The 20,207-nt window shown below is 38.4% G+C and overlaps 1 protein-coding gene across 1 annotated transcript in view; it reads right to left on the reverse strand.

The window, feature by feature from the left end:
* Positions 1–2,056: 2,056 nt before the first annotated feature.
* Positions 2,057–20,207, reverse strand: part of slc24a3 (solute carrier family 24 member 3) — a 112,065-nt gene continuing 93,914 nt past the window's right edge. Inside the window, exons 7-17 of the mRNA XM_034122149.1 lie at positions 18,765–18,839; positions 18,254–18,279; positions 18,105–18,158; positions 17,377–17,504; positions 16,266–16,426; positions 13,851–14,091; positions 12,962–13,128; positions 12,541–12,655; positions 10,400–10,512; positions 8,277–8,342; positions 2,057–7,793 (exon numbers count right to left, since the gene is read on the reverse strand). Coding sequence (XP_033978040.1) covers positions 7,644–7,793; positions 8,277–8,342; positions 10,400–10,512; positions 12,541–12,655; positions 12,962–13,128; positions 13,851–14,091; positions 16,266–16,426; positions 17,377–17,504; positions 18,105–18,158; positions 18,254–18,279; positions 18,765–18,839 — 1,296 coding nt within the window. The 3' untranslated portion in view covers positions 2,057–7,643. The remainder of the gene's footprint in view (positions 7,794–8,276; positions 8,343–10,399; positions 10,513–12,540; positions 12,656–12,961; positions 13,129–13,850; positions 14,092–16,265; positions 16,427–17,376; positions 17,505–18,104; positions 18,159–18,253; positions 18,280–18,764; positions 18,840–20,207) is intronic.

Below are 20,207 nucleotides of genomic sequence, written 5' to 3' on the forward strand. Positions count from 1 at the left end.
TCACTTCATGCCCTCAAGAGGCATTTTGTTTAATTATTTTTGCTTAATTATTTGTCATTTTTCAAGCTACGAGATGTTTTCCTACGTTTGTCATGAAAAATTATGTCTCAAGAATGTAGGGTTTGGGAATTATGGCAGTTTTAAAAAAGAAGAATTCTGGGGGGACTTGTGTAGTGATCACTGTTTATCATAATTCACTCATGGAACTACAGGTTGGGGGTATTGCTTCAGTGTTGTTGGTATGTAGTTGAGTAAACATTTTCATTTTATTCTATAAAGCACTGAAAACATTTCTCCCAAATTCGAAATTAAACATTTTGTCATTTAGATTAAAAAAATTAAAATGATAAATGCTGAAAATGACCAGTAGTTAAAATAACAAAAAAGTATCTATTGGAGAAAATAACGAAAAGTTATAATTATATTGAGGTAATATAAGCTATAAATATAAAAGTCTAAGACCCAGAGTATACAGTATTCTTCTTTTAATAATGCAATGAAAGTAGTTCAATTGGTTAACAGTTTAGTGATGATGGATTAGTTGGTAATGACCTTCATGGTGCATCAATGATGTATCCTAATGACTTTCATGCTTGGAGAGTAACGGATTACATGTAATGGGAATATGTAATAAGGATACAAAAAAGATAGCTGTATTCTCTTACAGTTACATAAACAAAAAATACGTAATCAGAATACTTTTAAATAAATAAAAACTGGGGATAACTAGCAGGATTACAGTGTTACTAAAAACCTAGAAAGAGCATATAGTGTTTGTTGTAAAGGATCAGATGTTATCTCTTCTCTGTCAGCTGTACTGTTCTGTAGGATAATACTTTAAGTGTGAATCTATACGCCTACTGCCTGAATCTGCTTTATGGTTTTCACTTTCTTTGCTTCATTTGTTCTGTTTTTAATTCAGCAGGTGATCCTATATGTTCATAAAATAGTGTGTGTGAGCTTAACTGTGTGTATTAAACTAAAACGGAGCATTTTCTCTCAGCTCAGATTTAATTTCTGCTTTTTTAAACTGTAGTATGTGCTCATGTGTTTCAGTGTTGGTGTTTAAGCTACTGCCTGAATATGCTGAATGAAAGGCAGCTTTACTATAAATAAAATCTCTGAGCAGAGCACACTTTTCTGATCCTAAATATCTTGGTTTCTTCTTTTCTAAGGGCACACTGTTCTGTTGTGTTATATAAATCACTTTGGTAAAAAAACATCAGATTTTCCTTTTCTTTTTTTCATTGCATTTGATATTGAAGTATCCAAATCCGAAAGTAACGGAAAGTAATAAGGTTACATTACTTTTTTTTTTTTAAACACTTTTTTACAGGTAATTGTTACATATTTTTTTTCTTTAAAGTGGACCTATCATGCTATATTTGAATAATATAGTGTAGGACCATACCTATATAAGGCATATTTATACTTTTTTTTTTTCAAAATACCAAACAGATCATGCATTTTAGCCATGCCTCATTTCGCTCAATTGGAAAAATGTTAGCTCTGTTTTTGCAAGGGCTGATTCTGTGAGAACAGCACCATCTACAGGCCTTTCGAACGGCTGTCTACTCCTGATTGGTGGAGTTGGCCCAATAGCCGTAGCGCCACTGTCCTGACGTCAGGACAGTGTTAAAATCTGGATCAGTTTTTATCAGATCCGTTGCAGCCCCTTTTTTAGAGATTTGGGTATGGAGGAAAATAGAGAGGGTTGTGTTTTCTGACACTTGGTGAGTTCCCTGGAACACCGGGGACACATATTCATGTATAAAAGACGTGCAAAAGTGCATTTTGCATGATAGGTCCCCTTTAAAGTAACCCTCCCAACTCTTATGACTGTACATCAAAAGCTCCACATCCGTATCTATGGGATATCTGCAAAGAGAAAAACTATGACAAGGCAAAGCGAAAGTATACACTTAAACAGGGAGTGTGTGCAAGTATACATTACCGTTAAGTGACAATATAAGAGGTACTTGTCAGTCCTTTAAAGGAATCTCTGCATGCATGTGTGAGTTTGTATATCCAATAAAAACGTACCACAGGACAAGGCTTGTGTTTCCTTAAGCAAAGACAACTTTATTAATGCTAAGGTAGCACAATAATCTCTCAAAATTACATTTAAAACATCTAAACACAAAGTAAACCTATGTTGAAAAGTTTTCTTGTGTATGAAGAGGTAAAGCTTAGATACAGAGAAACGTATCGTCTGCAAACACTCACACTCTCTATCTCTTATATCCCGTACTAGCAACAGCATGCAGTCATCTAGGATATCCAGTTCAAACTAAATCCAGTGCCATCTAAAAAACGTGTTGAACCCTCATCCCAATATACATTAAGATTTACTTTAAATTATTTATCATATTGAAATATCTCCATGCGAGTAAACAAAGGACAATATCTTCAGAGGTCTCAAACACATCAAAGGGGGGTACAAAGGGCACCTAGGATCTATGAAAATATATTCAACAGATATACAGGTTGAGACAAAAAATATATAAATACATTTACACCTATCTATATACAGTATGTACATCAGCAATATCACCAATGTGAATATCACAACATTATTAAGAAATCTCCTACACAAGACACCTCTTTTCAAAATGTAGTAGTTTGGTTGGTTTTTCAAAGACCCATATGTTCAGGTACAAACAGTGAATAGCAGCACAGAATGTATTCGACCAAATCATCGGTACCATCAATTGTTAAATGGTAAAGTGCGTGATACAGATATTTCTGAAAAAATGCCCTGTGGTACTGAAAATACTTCAAAACATGAACGAATGATGATGCCTTGTACCAAGTGTTGTTTCAGCCAGAGTAGTGTATCATATAGAGTGAATAGCTGTTAATATAGCTAGGAATAGCAAGGAATGCTACATGCTTAAAGATCCGCTGCTTGATTTAAATTAAAACACAGACTGTCTTGAAACTAAACTTTGAACAGTCATCAGCATTATTGGTTTCGAAAGAGATATACTTTATTTGATTGGTCCCATGTCTTCAGAACATAATATGATGCCTATCGAGTGGTGCACTGATGATGTATTTTTGTAGGCCGACCCGGATGTTTGCATTGCAAAAGGCTCCCTTGACAAAAAGCAATTGGACTTAAACATTGTATTTTGGAATATTTAAAAAAACAAGATCTTTGGCCAACACATGTTCATGATACTTTGTTCAGCAGGATCATTTCCACATATTATCACGTTGTGCTTTCTGAAGCATGAATTCAATCTGCAGTAATGAAAAGCTAACGTAATGCTATAAACAAACTACATCATGGTCAAATGGTTGCGCGTCACCACTGCTAAGCTGTGTGGCTAATATTTGGTGTGATGATGTTTAGTAGTTTATTAATCCACTTGTTAGCAACCACCATTTTGATAACACATAAAAGCTTCGGACATTCACAAGTGGGGTATTACTGACGTATTTTATGTCCTAGAACTAAACATGAAAATCTCTTCAGCTCGTGTTAACAACAGATCTTATTTCAGGCTTCTCACCAAAAAACTGGTTAAAAAAACAATTGACTTCGAGACGAGGGACCCACAAATGGTAACATGCTAACTCATTTCAGGGTTTTAGGACTCATTCCTGCACCACTCTATTATAAAGTATAACTCACTTGGATTGAATGAATGTGTGTCATATTTTTCCTTCATATTAGAAGATCTTTAAGGGTATTAATGCGAGGCATATTTGAAACCAGAAGTCATGATAATTCAACACATATCTAGTTATTATCTGAAATAACGTAATTATGAGTCAACATTTTAAGAAAGTAATATCATTATTTAACTTCAAAATGTGACTTGAGATGAGATGTATTACATAGAAAGGCTTAATGATGACATACTAACTTAAACCCAAAGAATGCAAGTCAAAAATGTTTATATATTAAAATATATATTCATAATTGTAAATGAGTATTGCATCATTCATCAAAAGGTTGACTTGCATTATCACAATGTGACTACCTCATCATTTTTGAAGGACCTAATCAGACTTTTGACTCAGCATCTCATTTGATTTTTGCAACATTTCATGTTCATCCTTTTTCTGGCAGAAATGGGCTTCCCATGGGCTGTTTCAGATATAGATATCTCTATAAACTCTACAAAAACCTTTTCAAATAAATGAAACTTTGTATACCATCTCAGAATATTCTCTTTCACTATAAATAGCACCAGATTAATTTGATATTTCAGAGTAACTTTCAAATAAATAATTTGAAAAAATGGGAAATTAGTTATATATTTCAAGGCTCAAATTCAAAACCTAGCTTCAGGCTACTTTATAACCAGAATCAACAGTATTTGAGAATAACTTAAATAATTCCGTGTCCCATTATTATTTGATAATACAGTGTGGAAGAACTGACCATGATAAGAGTTGTAGGGCTCCATATGTTAATAACAGTCCTGCTGTGATTGTGTGTATAGTCATTGATAAATAACTTTGTTAGGAATGCTGTTACAGAGTCACATATTGACAGACATCATGTTCAACTAATGTGTCTTTGATCATTAAAGCGGCATATTTACACATAAGCTCATAGTTATTGCATTACATAAGATTCGCGACACACGTAAACCCTGTTTTCCGTTCATAGCACTCTGCCTCTGTATAAATAAATGTGATATATGATATATTGACAACAAACATAAATTATTTGCACATTCGAAAGACAATATTTCTCAGATCTTATATTTGATAATACTCGTCAATAAATTAAACATTTCCCTGAAACAAATCAGACTTTTTTAGCAATTGTCTTCCATTGAAAAAAAAAAAGAATTGAGGAAAGCTGACATTTTGATGAATCTGACCGATGAAGAGTTCATTTCTGTGCTGGAAGTCTTTGAGGAATAGTGTGACTCCAGTAGTTGAATACAAATCCTCCGTAGGGTTTCACGAACCACATTGTACATGCTCCAAAAAACTAGTACAGTAGGAATATTTATCTCAATTTTACCACAAACCTACCAAATCTGGACAAATCTAGACATTAGGCGTTACAAAATACAAAGAACTCCTGGATAAAAATAAAGTTGAACGCTCAACCTTTGAGTATTAGAGCTGGAATAAAAGTCCTGATGCTTGGTATTGCATCTTTACCTCACGAGTGTAGCAGGAAATTCACCGCAGAGGAAGTACCTCGTGCGACCTGTTTGAAATAATGCCACCACTGTTTTCAGTCTATTTGGTCGGCGTCTTCCAGAAGAGAAAAAAAGCAGCAGTTCATCATTTCTGTCCCTAGGTGGCAGCGCAAACTACGACACCTCTCCGCAACAATCTCCCAAAACATTTACTTCTCTAAAAAACATAATTCTTTCATAAAACCTGCTTCATTTTACAAGGATGCCATCCTTATAATCAGCACGCATCAGGAGAAACACTTAAAGTCTCCTAGTTTAAGCTCTTCAGTGCAAGTTTGATTTCTTTTTTTAACATCCACACATACAACATAAAAGTCATTAATAAAATCAACAAGACAAAATACCTTTTCGAGGAAATTGTGCTTGTTCGAACACGAGTGGTTCCAGCCAACTGGGTCCATAAATAAAACCTGCCCGGGTGCTTTGTGACCTCCAGAGGGGAAATGTGCGAATGACATGAATAAATAATAAATATGACATCTAGGGGTATTTACAGAGGTGGTCTATTTACAGAAGATAAAGAAGAATCTCCCCTTAAAGCTATTTAATTCCCAGTAAAAAATATAGGAGCTACAACTATGATGCTATTGATGGTAAAGCTTGAGGAGGAAATTAAATGTGGGCATTATTGGACAAAAAGGTTTAGGTTATTTTGTTCTCCAGAAAAAGGCAAAGATACAGAGAACAATATGCTATTGTACGCTGCTAACTGCTAGCGGCCAACGGCTAGCAGCTAACGGCTTGTGTCCACATAGTACCTTTTTTGAGCGGCAGCATCTTTTTTCAATTGTTTCCAATGAGGAGAGAGCTTATGCTTTTGCATGCGGCCACCTTGAGAAACAGCGTTGCACCTAGCGTCTTTTTTCTCAAGCGCTCTGATCTTTTTTTCGGACAAGCGTAGGTGATGTCACGGTAAATTAGGGGAGAAGCTTGTTTTTCACCGTGTCTCTCAGACGGAAACTATTACAACAAAGACTAAAAGCCTGTTTGTTTGAACCGATCAGTCTGGCGGACCCTTGTACTTTTCTCGCTGAGCGCAGATCTTCCTCTACGGCTGTCAGACTGAGCGGTGCAGCTCATTCATACAAAGTGTGAGAGCTAGCATCTTTTAGTGTGGTGAAAAAACAATCAAATCAAACTAACATATAGTAGCTGAAAACAGACAATAAAATCCAAAAGGTAGATGCTATTCTGCCATAAAAAAGCGGTGATACATTGCCAATAAATCATTGTCATAGCATCAATGAAAAGGCTAGGAGCGTTAGCCTTTCCGCCAAAAACAAGACACCATGTGGACACCATCGTAACTGTGCTGCAACATGATCTCAAAGAAGGTAAAAGTACTGTAGAGATCTGTAGAGAGATGGAGAGTCAATGTTGGTATTAATGAATTCTTCTACCAACCTACGGAAGTTGATAAGGGCCACATGTGAATTTTCTTTTTGGATCCGGCAAAAATGTATGTTTTTTTTTAGTTCTGAGATCAAAGTGCAGACCTCTGAAAAGGAAAGGAAAGGAAATACCTTTTTTATCAGAACTCACAAGGAATTTTAGTTTTGGTAAGATCTCAAAAATAATTTCACATGTGGCCCCAATCATCTTCCGTATGCATCTCTGAAGAGTAGCTGTTCCCTATGCTGGGAATCACCTGTGATTGGCCAAGTTTCCTGAAAATGTCTCTGAAATTTCCAATGATTGGCCAAACAGACTAACATTTGTAAAGCATGAAAACAGAACCATGAGGAGGTAAAGGGTTCGTTTTTGACCTAACCGCTTAAATTAAAATACGCTGAGGGGTTCTTTTTGAATATTTTTTGATAATGCCCTGATTCTGTGTGGGGGTTGTGTTTCTTAAAATGTTTCACTGAAAATACTTAATAATGTCCACATGTTGGAAATCAACAATAGTCTTAAGATAATGGTGTTTGAAAATCGGGCCCATCTGCTTACCATTGTCTGTTCTTTGCCTGAAGATTTGCACTCTTAACTGTGTTTTAAAAAACGTTATCTGAACCACAGCGCTAATCTACACCCTCTCACCTATTTACATCATTGCTTTTATAATTATTACTCTCAACTAGTAGATCTAAAAGACCCACCTTTCCTCTCAGGAAAGGTTAGCAGCTAGTAAACATGACTACTTTCACACCTAAATACAGGGAGTTTCAAAATAAAGGTCCTCAAGTCAGGAGCAAGCAGTAGTGGTGACTCCTGTCCTCAGTTCTGTCCTGTGTGAGGGCACGTCAGTCATTTCTATCTCTGCCCCGAAGACTAGCCGACACAGCAGATAACATCTTCTCATAAAAGCAGGTAAGTGAGTGTGTTTTAAATGGTATTTGCAAATCATTCTCGCTGTTAAATATATTAAGAATTATACTTTCTGGGTCTAATTCTATCGTCGGAATGTGTTGGAATTCTTTGCAAACACCGTTTATATAGTGTATATGTGTGCACGTGTCTGTGTGTGTGCTAATCGTCGCGGCAGGTTGGCAGGTTGACGAAGGTGAAGATATTGTACTCGATAAGGCAGGAGACACACAGGAAGACGGAGTAGAGGAGGAGACACGTGAAACCCAGGCGCTTGTCCAGAGTCCACTTGTTGAGGTGAACTCCCAGGACCTGGACAGAGAGATAGACACAGATGGGGGGGGTGGTAAAAAGGCAGATTAACAGATCAATGGGCTGATGAAACAAACACATGGACGGATATCAGAACTCTATTATATCCCTTTCCCACCGAGGCAGTTCCAGAGACAGTTTGAAGCCGGTGCCCCATTTCAAACCACTTTTTTGTGTTTTTTGTGTTTACACTGCAGCAACTCCGGCTCTCTGGCCTGCCAACTAGATGAATGTGGGGCCAACTAATTGCTCGGCCGGCACCAAAAACCAAGAGCCATATCAGTCAAAGGCTGGGGATCAACATAAACGTGACGTCATGACGTGGTTCTTCTCAGGCGCTGGTCGGTGGAAAAGCAAATTGGATCTTAACTTGTTTCCAAGTTGAACTAACTGTGAACCAAACCAGCCCGGCTCGGAACTAGAACGGATCTCTCAGTGGAAAAGGGGTTTCAGAGGTATGTGATGAGACGTGCTGTCACTCACAGTCATGAACACAGAGGCCAGCAGGAGCCCCACGGAGAAGATCAAGCCTTTGCTGTTGATTTTGATCTGCAAGAAGATAAAGTGTGAGACATTAATACTATTACTATTAGAACGAACACAGAAGAAAAGTGGCAGAAACTTTGATCCTCTCGTACATTTCATAATGGTACAAATAACATCTATTACTACTATTAATTGGAGTTCTGACTCGTCTGAATTCTGCCTTTTTTTGCAGGATTATGACTTTAACACTAGAACCGCCAGAGGTTTTTGTATACCTAAAACCGCCACCTGGGTCAAATTGACCCGCTATTAGAATGCATTGATTTTCAAGGTCAAATGTTCTTTTATTGAACAGTGAATTTTGATCGCACAGGGATGAAACGTATACCAATAGAATCTGTGGACTCTCAGCTTTTCATACAGGGCTCAACATTATAAATGGCCCGCTGGCCTGGAAGCATTATTTAGACACCCCGGCCAGCATAACGTGCTTTCAACTCGCCCCACAGCTGTTTGCTGCGGAGTGCAGCGCGAGCAGTCTCCCGTGAGCGGGAGCGCACTCCTTCACTACAGACTGTCTCTATCTCTCTCTCTCTCTCTCTATCTATAACTATCTATCAATATATCTATCCATCTATCTCTCTCTCTCTCTCTCTCTCTCTCTATCTATAACTATCTATCAATATATCTATCCATCTATCTCTCTCTCTCTCTCTCTCTCTCTCTCTCTCTCTCTCTCTATCTATAACTATCTATCAATATATCTATCCATCTATCTCTCTCTCTCTCTCTCTCTCTATCTATAACTATCTATCAATATATCTATCCATCTATCTCTCTCTCTCTCAATCTATCTCTCAATCTACAAGGAACCGCAGTAGACAAAAGGCGTTGCTATAGCAACACGTCATGTTTATATGAAAAGGGGTGGGGTCAATATGACCCGCTTGGCGGAAATAGGTATAAATGGCAATATTTTGGGCGATTTCTTCAATCTGACTTCATATTGACAATTTTTAACAACATAGGGTGCTACATAACACACTTTCAGGAAAAGTCACGGACTGGGAGACTTTAATATTTTATTGAAAAAAAGTTACATACAATAAAAAACAGCTCTGGGTCAAACTGACCCGATTGGCGGTTCTAGTGTTAAAAATATCATTTTTGATCAGAACTCAATACATTTTTCACTTTTGGCCCTAAAATCGTGGTAGCCTGGATGTTGTTGTTGTTGTTGTATTATTACATTTAGCTGCAAAATGAATTAATTCCAGTGGAGTCTGGGTACAATCCTGAGTTAATCGTACCATTTTTCCAATGTTTCACAAGTTATGGACATTAATGTACTGTTCACTTAAAAAAGAAGTATGTATATCTACAGAATGCAAGGTCTGTGCAGTTGTGAGAAGCAAAAAGAGTGCACTTCAGTAACAACTCAGGATACTGATAACATCGTCTGAAATCCTAATGCCACTGAACACCATTTATGCTTTTGTTAACTATTCATTATTTTTGGAAACATGTATGAATAACAACAGCTCATTTCTATACCAATTAATTTTCTTTGTTTTCATTTTTTGTGGTGGTGCATAACCCAGCTGCTTTTATAAACAAACCAGTTACTCAGCAATTATTTTTCTCTTGCTTTTTGTTTTCTAATTTTAAATGTTGTATTTGTTATCAGTAATTCGTTGCAGATAGCTGCATAGCATTTTGTTCTTGTTATCATGTTTTCTCTTTACTGAGAAACTGCTCCAACATTTGTGCACGTCCCTGTTGACAGGGTTACAAAAAAAAGTTGACTTTTGTCACCCCAATGTATTGTTCTTATTTCCATCTAGTAAATATATGTTTTGAGTAGTGCTGTCATGCTGTGGGTAACTGAAAGGTGTTATGTTACATCATGAAAAGTAAACTAGCCTTGGATGTACAGACACTCCACTTAATGACTTTAATTTAGGCAAAATACTATTTTGATGGTTATCTAAAGTTAGAAGAAACACCTACTTTAGTGTTGATGAATTCTGAACATTGCCATCACCTGTATTGCTGTGAATAGTTCAGGTTTGACCTTGAGAAGAGGGGGTTTGAGGTACATTGGGGAGTGTGTTACTTACATCAGTGCCGTAGTTGATAGCGAGGGTCTTCACGGACCAGGGGAGCCCGAGCCCCACCAGGATGTCGAACACGTTACTGCCGATGGAGTTGGACACAGCCATGTCTCCCATTCCTGAACAGATACATTTGTAAGGAAAGTAAGATAGAAAGAAACGTAGAGAGAGTTACCGAGATGTGTTTCGCCTCTGATATATGGGGAGAAATAATCACGTGAGTATACATTGTTGTTTCCTCAAGAACTTTACACTAATGAGAAGAATACCCCACGTTCCCCGGATATGTGGATGGAGACAGAAGCAATCGATCTGAGGATGCTAGATTAAGAATATTTTGTAGATCACAGATCAACAATTTAACCTGTTTCACATACTTACGAAAAAGAATTATCTCCACTTTTTTTATTGAGATTAGATCATATTCACTTTATTGATCCCAATTTTGGAAATTGTTGAGTTCTGACGTAAAGTGACTTATTTTCGGATTTGGGGTTAGGGTTATTAAGAGATGCAGTTCTGAGAAAATCTCAGAATTCTGAGAAATAAATCACAATTCTGAGATAACAATTGAAGTTCCCAGAAAAACATACTTAAACAAGCAAGAGCAAGTCATTTTCTTATCATTTAAGGCATTTTAAAAAATGGCGCACATTTCAACTTCATTACCAACTTTTATGGTTTTAGCCAATTCTTGTTTGTTTAAAGGAGAGGTGTCATGGCCATTTCCACTGATCATAATTCCATTGTTGAGGTCTACTAAAATAGATTTATATTGTGCAATTTTCCAAACTCACATTGGTTTCGCATACAGCATCTCTGTAAACTACGTGTATTCACTGAATTTCACTCTCTGCCTTTAACGGCTCGTTGTAGCTCCAATAGCTCCAGCCCCCACCCTCCCTGTGAGCACAGTGTGCTCTGATTGGTCGGGACGTTGTGAATCGCGCTGAGCTCCGTGGAGGTGTTCCTTGTTTAGGATACACAGCCAAACACAGCCAAACTCATCCTGAGCACACACAAAGTCACAGCTGAAGTAAAAACAATAAGTGTGGCTTGATATTGAGTAAGAAAAAGGTTGATAAACGCTGTGAGAATGGGTCTGCAGAGAGAATTTCGCCGCGATCCCAACTGTCTGTTATCAGCATGCACAGGGAGGAGAAATCAGCAGAGCTGCCTGCTCCCTGCATACAGATGTGTGTGTGTGAGGAAGTCCGTGGATTGGTCAATTTGGACCAATCAGCGGGGGCTTAATGTAACGGCTCCGCGGACGTAACGTAACAGCTCCACGGATTGGTCCATTTGGTTCCGGGTACCGCATGACCGTATCGCGTCATAGCTCTGGGCGTGGCTACTGGGTATCCCTACGTAGCGATACCCAGGAAGTAAACAATGGACAATGACGTATCTCCAACGAGGCGTTTTGGGGAGGTATTTTCTGTGTTAGAGTTTTACTCGCTACAGGGTGTACTTTGAGGGTTTTGACTCTGCACACCGTTTACATGCATAAAAACCTTCATAACACACAAGGGGACGGGTAATAACCGGAAAAGCATGACACCTGTCCTTTAATGTAATATTTGATTATTACACCGTTAAAGGATGTTAATTAACTAGAAGCAAGCTAAGCATAAAAGGAACATTGAGTTGGTAACAGGGAAACAGGAAGTTACACTGGGATGTGTCAGGTTGGGACATAGGTGGGTTGATACGTGTGACATCAGTGGATCTGCGAGCATGACCCATCCCCAAACCTCAATCGCCCCGCCCTCCACACAGAACAGTTTAAATATTTGATAACAGGAGCAAGAATAAATACAGATGAAAGGATGGAGGAAGGGACCCTGTCAGGCTGTCTGCTCTCACCACCCCCCCTTTCTTTTACAGCCTCGCCACAGGGATGGAAGGGGGACAGTGGAAAAGCCCCCCCCACTCACACTCCCCCCCACCCATCTCTCTCTCTGTCATCTCTTCCCTCTCTGGCTCTTTGATACTGCATTCACTTTGATTCTGTTGTTTGGCTTCAATGAGCTGTTTGTGTGTGTGTTTGTGCTAAATGACAGTTTTGTAACCTGTTATTTGTGTGTGTGTGTGTGAGTGTGTGTGTTTGTGTGTGTGTTTGTGTGTGTGTGTGTGTGTGTGTTTACCTTGTCGTGCCACTATAAGGCTGGCCATGCAATCAGGGACGCTGGTGCCGGCTGCCAGGAAGGTGATGCCCATGATGACGTCCGGGATACCGAGTGTGAAGCCGATCACTGTCACCTGACAGAGGAAGACAGAATATTACTGCCTGTATTTTGGCAGGTATTTGTTTTTCTATTACGAAATCTAAATCAAAGCAGGTTTTCGCAGTGGCCAAACAGTGGTACTACAAGTACTATTTCTAACCCTAACCCTAACCCTAACCCTAACTCCCATTTACTTAGAATGAGAAAGAGAGTTCTGTAAATTGTCTATGTACATCAGCTTGCCAGGATGAACACGTGGCTATTTATTTAAATCATTAGGTTTTTTTATCTACATTTCTACCAATGTGCCTCCCCCTCAATTTCCCCCCCAGTCTCTCACCATCCAGACCATGATGTAGGAGAAGCCAGCGATCCACAGGGTGGAGCAGAAGAAGGACAGCATGAAGTAGTTGTCCCAGCGAGGCGTGGAGCAGTTGGGGACGGTGAAGTACAGCAGCAGGCAGAGAGGCCAGGCCACCAGCCACTTCAGCTTGTTGAACCCCCCCGCTGCAAACACACAAGAAACATGAGATATATACACTGATGAAGAGGGAGGAAGGATCAACAGACTGATACAAAGATTATCATGCTCTCTCATACTATACCGTATTAGGACAATGTTATCTCATGTACGTCAATTGTAATATAGATGTTACATGTTGTAGTACAATGTCAACATTTTTATTTTTATATTTTTTATTTCTGTTTTTATTCAAAAATGTTTATCTTTTATTAAACATTTAACTTTTTTTACATACAATGTTTTATTGCACATTCAGTTATTTGTATTTGATCATTTATTGGACATTTTATGTTCACTTTTTATGTTTAAATAACTATCTTTATATTTTTTATTTAACTTTTTATCGCTGCAGTTGGATAGCTAGCTAGTTACTAACATTAGCGATACCAAATCATCACACCACTCAATTAACCGTGTTTTCTTTTCAACACCAGAATAGTGATGTAAGTACGTTACTTATATTGTGAATAAAAAATATATGCATGACTTGTATATGTTTAGTTCAACTGGTTGTGAAGCTTCCGTCACATAACCAAGATGGCCGTCGTTGAGTGTGAGAATGTGTCCAGTGTTTTGCACTCAACTTTTTTTAAATGTGTGCAAATCAGGGTTTTCCAAAAAAGTATGTCTTTAAACACAAGTGACAATAGATCATTTCCAATAACAGTGTAAACACAATGCCCACAGATCCATCTCCAGCAGGTACCTGGGCACTGGAAGGGTACAAAGGGCCCCCCTCCATCCTCTTCTTCTTCCTCTTCATCGTTCTCATTGTTGTCGTTGTCCTCGTTGTCCGTCTCGTTGCCCGCCTCTCGGTCCTCGCGGCGAACGCCGATCCCCCTCTCAGGTCCGGACATCCCGTTCTCTATGCCCCGCCTACTTCCTCCTTTCACTTGAACATCTGAGTCACCGTTGGTCAAAGTCCGTGAGTGGATTAGACGCTGCCTCTGTTATATATACACACACACACACACACACACACACACACACACACACACACACACACACACACACACACACACACACACACACACACACACACACACACACACACACACACACACACACACACACACACACACACACACACAATGTGTAAACAAAATGAGTTTAAAAGCACAAAAAACTGAACTCTTTATTGTGTATATATTGAAAATGAAACTTCAAAAGAGTTTATTTGTTTACATCTCAGTTATAAACTTTTAAAAAATGTTCTAGCAAGCGATAGCAGGTCAAAGTTTCATCTAATTATTTCAACAGTTATATTGACAACCCTTAAGGTTTGTAATTTCTTAATGTTTATAATATAGTTTTGGTCTATTCATAAATGACCGATTTACAGAATAGTATGTACTGCAGTCTAGTAGGGCTGTGCATCTTCACTGGTCTCACGATTAGATTACGATTATCCTGTCACCGATTCGATTCGATATCCCGATGCATCACGATTCATACCAATGCGTTGCATCCTCAATTTCCTATATTACCTGACATGGCTTCTTTTTCATCAATGAATACATGCAGTAAATACATATGAACTCTCTTTTTATTATTTAGAAAGTGCTTCAGAAATCAATAACATAAATGTCTTGACATTAATTTATAAACCAAAATAAATTAATTGTATAGGTCTAGCCTCCCTATATCTGTGTGTGAAGTTGTTCCATCCTCAAAAACAAACAACTAATGCTTCAGCAGTCTAGCTGCAGCTTCTAGCTACGGTCTTCTGTTAAAGAAAGGACACTGAATGTCCTGAATGTGGCATCACACACAGGACTTGAGTCAGAACACAGCAGACAACAGGAGTATTTACAACAGCATATACAAACAAAAATAGTGCATGTGGGAGCACACTTACATTCTCTGTCTTACTGTTACATAAATCCCATGAATGTATGAGATTAAGTTAGCTTCATCATATCTCAATCAGTGATTAAGTGAATAATAAAGTTTCTATCAGGTCACTATCAGCCTGTCACTCGTTATTTTCAGGGGGGGGGGTTTGGAGGAACAGAGTAGACGGTGATCGCGGAAGCTTTTTTCCTCCTGCCTTCACAAACTTTACACACGTATATATCGTCTGAAAATAGCAAGAGGACATTCATACTCTGCAATCCAAGACTTAATTAAATCCACCAAAAACCTGACATGATGTGCGAGTATTTTTTTAAAACATAAATCCTTGTGTCTCTGAGCCGCAGCGACACGGAGTGATTCAGAGCGGGTCCTTCTGCTGTTGGTTCTGGACTGGTGTTCTTGTGTTGGTGGAGAAAGCAGACTGCTCCGTGTTTGGTGTCGCTGTGCCGCTGTGCCGCTGTCACGTCTGTTCCCTGATCTCTGCGTCACCGACCGATTTGATATTCAAGTGACAGAAAAAAAAATGTTATTGTAAAGCCGCGGCCGTACAATCAGGAAGCAACGTTACTACGCTATAATCGATTATGTTCTGTCACTGCATCGATGCAGAATCGTCCACGTCCGCATCGCGGTGCATCGTAGAAACGATTAATTTCAACACCCCTGCAGTCAAGGTGATCATGTTCATTTCAGACAGGTAGTGCTCAGTCTAAATGACAACTGGTGAATAAAGTCATTAGCATCTCCTTTTTAAGCTTTTATTAACATCATATTATTAGTGCTATAAAGCGCCTCATCCTGTCTGTGAAGCTAGCACTGATGTTCGCTTTAGTAGCTGCACAGCAGAGCTGTCGAATTGCAGAGATAAGAGTGTTAGGTGAAGAAGAAAACAGCACACTCTACAGGAATAAAACTAAAATATGGTAGAAGGGTTGAAGTCCTTCCCCCAGTTGACTTGAACTGGCGGCCCTTTGCTTCCCATGCTAAGTCCCTACAGATTGAGGGACTTGCTACAGCCGCCCCAAAGCATAGGCAGTCTGTCATTATTTGATTGCTAGTGGCCTGTAATGGCCTGTAATGAGAGGAGCGTATATATGGTTTGTGTGCTGTAGTAGCAGAAATTGACACGTAAGGGTTAGGGTTTAGGCTAACGCACACTCTTCTGAGGAAAACCCACTGCAGCCTGCTTCCAATTGGAAATGGTAGCCATCCTTTTATTTTGTTCATGTTTCAATCAAAAGTGTTGTAGTGCGCCTGTGTGTACCTCTGTGATGAGCATCCGTGAAGCCATGGTGAGCCTGGTCCTCGGAGAGAAGTGGTCGGTGATCATGATTCTCATGCCCGCCTCAGAGAAGGACAGCTGGTGGGGGTAGGCTGACAGCAGCTCGTCCACCATCAGCACAGACGGCTTCCTGTGGTGGTTCGCTGTGGGAAACACACACATGCATCTTCTATATTCCATACCTCGTGACATCGTGCTAGAACACACAGTTCTTTAACACACAAATCAAATCCTAGATAATGTATTCTTACATGTTTTTTTTTTTAACTAAGCTTAAAAAGTGGGAGAAGAGGGAGAAAGTTAGCATGGCTCTGTCCTGGGTTAGATAATGCACATGCGCAATGGAGTGGTGCAGGAATTCAGGAGTCCTAAAACCAGGAAATGAGCATTTTACCACTGCCGGTTTCCTCGTCTCGTAATCAACGTTTATATAAGATCTGTAGTTAAAAACAAAGCTAAAGAGATTTAATTTTTTTATTTGATGACATAAAATATGTCAGTTACTACCCGACTGGTCAATGTGTGGAGTTTTTATGTATGTTAGAAACGACTGTTGCTAACAGGTTGATAAATGAGACAGCTAAATGTTGTCACACCGAACATTTTCCACTTTTAGCTTAGCGGTGGTTATGCCTGTGGTTTTAGCTTTTTACTTCTGGCAAATGCATTAACGCTCAAACTATTGTGAAAGTGTTGTTAATATGTGGAGATTATCCTAATGAATAAAACGTTTAAGTATCACATACATTTGTTTGCCAAGGATCTCATTTTCAAAAATACAGTGTCTACAATGCTTGATTAAATATGTTGTGTGAATGTTGGTAGGAGAAATACTGTGTGAAGGGAGAAGAGACAGAAAGAGACAGAAAAACATTACTGATAGGTAAAAATGCATCATGCTGAACATTAGCCGCCTTTAGCTTAGCAGTGGTGACGTGATGTCATGCCACCGTCATGCAGTTTCTTCATAGTCGCTTTTACATTTTTACTTCGACAGATCGCATTTACACTCAACAATCATAAAAGTGGTGTTAATATGTGGAGATGATCCTACTTAACAAAAAGTGTAAGTATCATAAACATAAAAAAGAACCTTTCTTCAGTAGAACAGATGTAGCGTCACAGCCATCTTCAAGCTCGCCGTTAGAGGCCACTCCGTTCCTCAGACTGGACGAATTCTTCGCCCGCCTCTCCAGAAAACGAACAACGTAGGAGTTCATCCTGAAACAAAGGTCAAGTCTAATTCCCATCGAACATTTATGTACAATACGTGATTTAAAAAAGATTTGATCACAAAAATGCTCATCAGTTTTGTTTTATTGGGCTACCATGGGGGAGATCCACGAGAGTTTTCTGTTTTTTTGTATTTACATCAATATTAATAACACACTTTATACCAAGGCCCCAGACAATAGTGAAAGAAAGTCAATTTATTCCAGACTCAGAAAGTGCCAGAACCTTTTTTCACAAAAATGTAAGTTTAATAAAGTTAAATTGTGGCCATGGAGGATAATTCAATCTCACCAATGAGGTTGTGAAAAATAACACATGGAGCAAAAAACATTGCAGAACCCGACCCTGCAGTTGACTTACTAGAATGACCTAAATAGGTTTTGTCAATGCAGAACTTTTGATGTGAAAAAAGAGCAACAGGAAGTGATCATTCTGACGCCAACTGATAATCACCGACTTAAAACATAGCATACTGAATATCAATATGAAAAGCATTGTGACTAGTTGTAATGATCAAAATCTTACTGATATGATTAAACGGTTGTTAAACCTGTTTTGTCCTGTTTGTGTTCTTTAAGAAAAACTTACTTCATTATGAAAATGTAGACGAAATACATCAGAACCAACGTCAGAGCTTCCCACCTGGAAAACACAGTTTGGATAAATTACCATGTGAATCATTTGTTCTTATTTTTGATTAATTGTAAACATTCAACACGTGTAAAGATTAGACTTACCAAACAATCTTCTCGTCATATATGAACTGTAATATGAAAGAGGAAAAAATTACAGAGAAGTGAAAATCAGATATTTAAATATGCAATTAAAACAGCTTTTAAAAGCATGATTATTGTAAATTCATAAAGGTGAAGAGGAAAATGAAGACAAACATCTTCTGTCTTTGAATACACCTGTGTCTCGTTTCTTGACACAGCTAACAACTCAGGAGACAACTGTTGGAAAACGATAGTCTCAACACTGTACGTTACCGTAGTGATACACTAACACCAACAAATGTGACTGTGTTATTGTAAAACAACACAGAAAATGTAGATTAAGGCTTGTGTTTAACACGATAACATTGTGAATTATGTTCATAGAGTTGGTTACAAAGAGCATAATTACATGTGGACACATCAGGACCACTTAAGTTTGGTGATAAAATCTATTAATATTTCCAGAGAATGCAGGATGAATCTTTGTATTTGCAATGTTTGTGACTCTGGGTCGTATCAAGCTGTTCCTTACCACTATGAGAGCAGTGATCGACAGGGTGTAGTATGTAGAGTCTCTGATCAGAGGCCAGCGGGTGAGATGGATCGCCTGAGAAAGAGAGAGAGAGGCCAAAACTTACAGACAGGCTGCACAAGAGTCAACATTTTATTGAAATGGAAATATGGACTATTGCATTCATGTATTTTTTAGGTGTAACCAAAAGTGATTTTCTTTCTCAGAATTCTGACTTTATTTTTAATAAAATAATTCACTTTTGGTCAGATCTCGAAAAAAATTCACATGGCTCTCATCCTCGTGTGTAGGTGCAATATTCAAATTGCAGGAAGAACATTATTTGTTAAAGGCTTACTGTAATATGTACTGTATATATACATTTTGAAGGAAGAATTATGGAGCTGCAGGACTATCCCAACCTACAAATTATATTTTACAGACTTATCAAAACATAATTTGAACAGATCATCTTTAAAAAATACTCCCACCATTAACAGTTCATATATTTTTCAATCATAAAAGAATTCTAATCAAAAACGATTAATCTCTCCAATATCGTGAATCATTGCAAATTGCGAAATCAGTCAAAATAATCTCAATAAGTATTTTTTTCCAAACCATGCAGCCCAGGCACACACTGCTGGGTCACACATCCCACAATGCACTCACTGCTGTGCACTTCTAACAGGATAAAGCAGGCTCTGTGCGTGCTTGTTTGTGTTTGTGCAAGTCTCTTTTGGGCTTGCATAACATGCAATCTAAATAAGAATTTCAAGTCTGCCTTTCTCCCAGGATTACAGCAGGGAACGAAACACATAACAGTTGATTCAGACGAGAGAGAGATTGTATTATTCATTTGAGGTTTTATTTTCATTTTTTGTATCAACTTAGGGGTAATGCAGGAAATTGAAATATTATTCTATGAGAACATCATATCAGCACATTGTCAGCTCATGGATGGATGGATGCAGGAATGAATAATGAAATGACTAGTAGTAGTATATAAATGACTTAGTACTGGACATTAGTTAGCATAATACAAGTTATCACACCTCATCTCTAAATCAATGATTAGATTAGAACTGTGGTTAACCCAAGCAAGATTTTCACATTTTGTTCTACGACATAAAATACGTCAGAAAATACCCCAATTGTTAATGTGCAAAGCTTCTCCAGTATGTGCCTTAAAAAAAGGGGGTAGCTAATAAGTGGCTAAATGAGACTGAAAAATGTTGTTATGTCATACAATAGCCGCCTTTAGTTTAGCAGTGCCAGAATTAAGATATGTGGTTAGGTGACTAAATGAGTATACTTAACGTCCTCATGCTAAACATTAGCCTTCTCTAGCTTAGCAGTGGTTATGCCTGTGGTCGTAATTTTCTACTTCTAGCAATTTAATTTACGCTTCAAAACCAAAAAAGTGGTGTTAATGTGTGGCGATTATCCTGCAAAACAAAACGT

Source organism: Trematomus bernacchii, unplaced genomic scaffold, assembly GCF_902827165.1.
Source record: "Trematomus bernacchii unplaced genomic scaffold, fTreBer1.1, whole genome shotgun sequence".
Classification (NCBI taxonomy): Eukaryota; Metazoa; Chordata; class Actinopteri; order Perciformes; family Nototheniidae; genus Trematomus; species Trematomus bernacchii.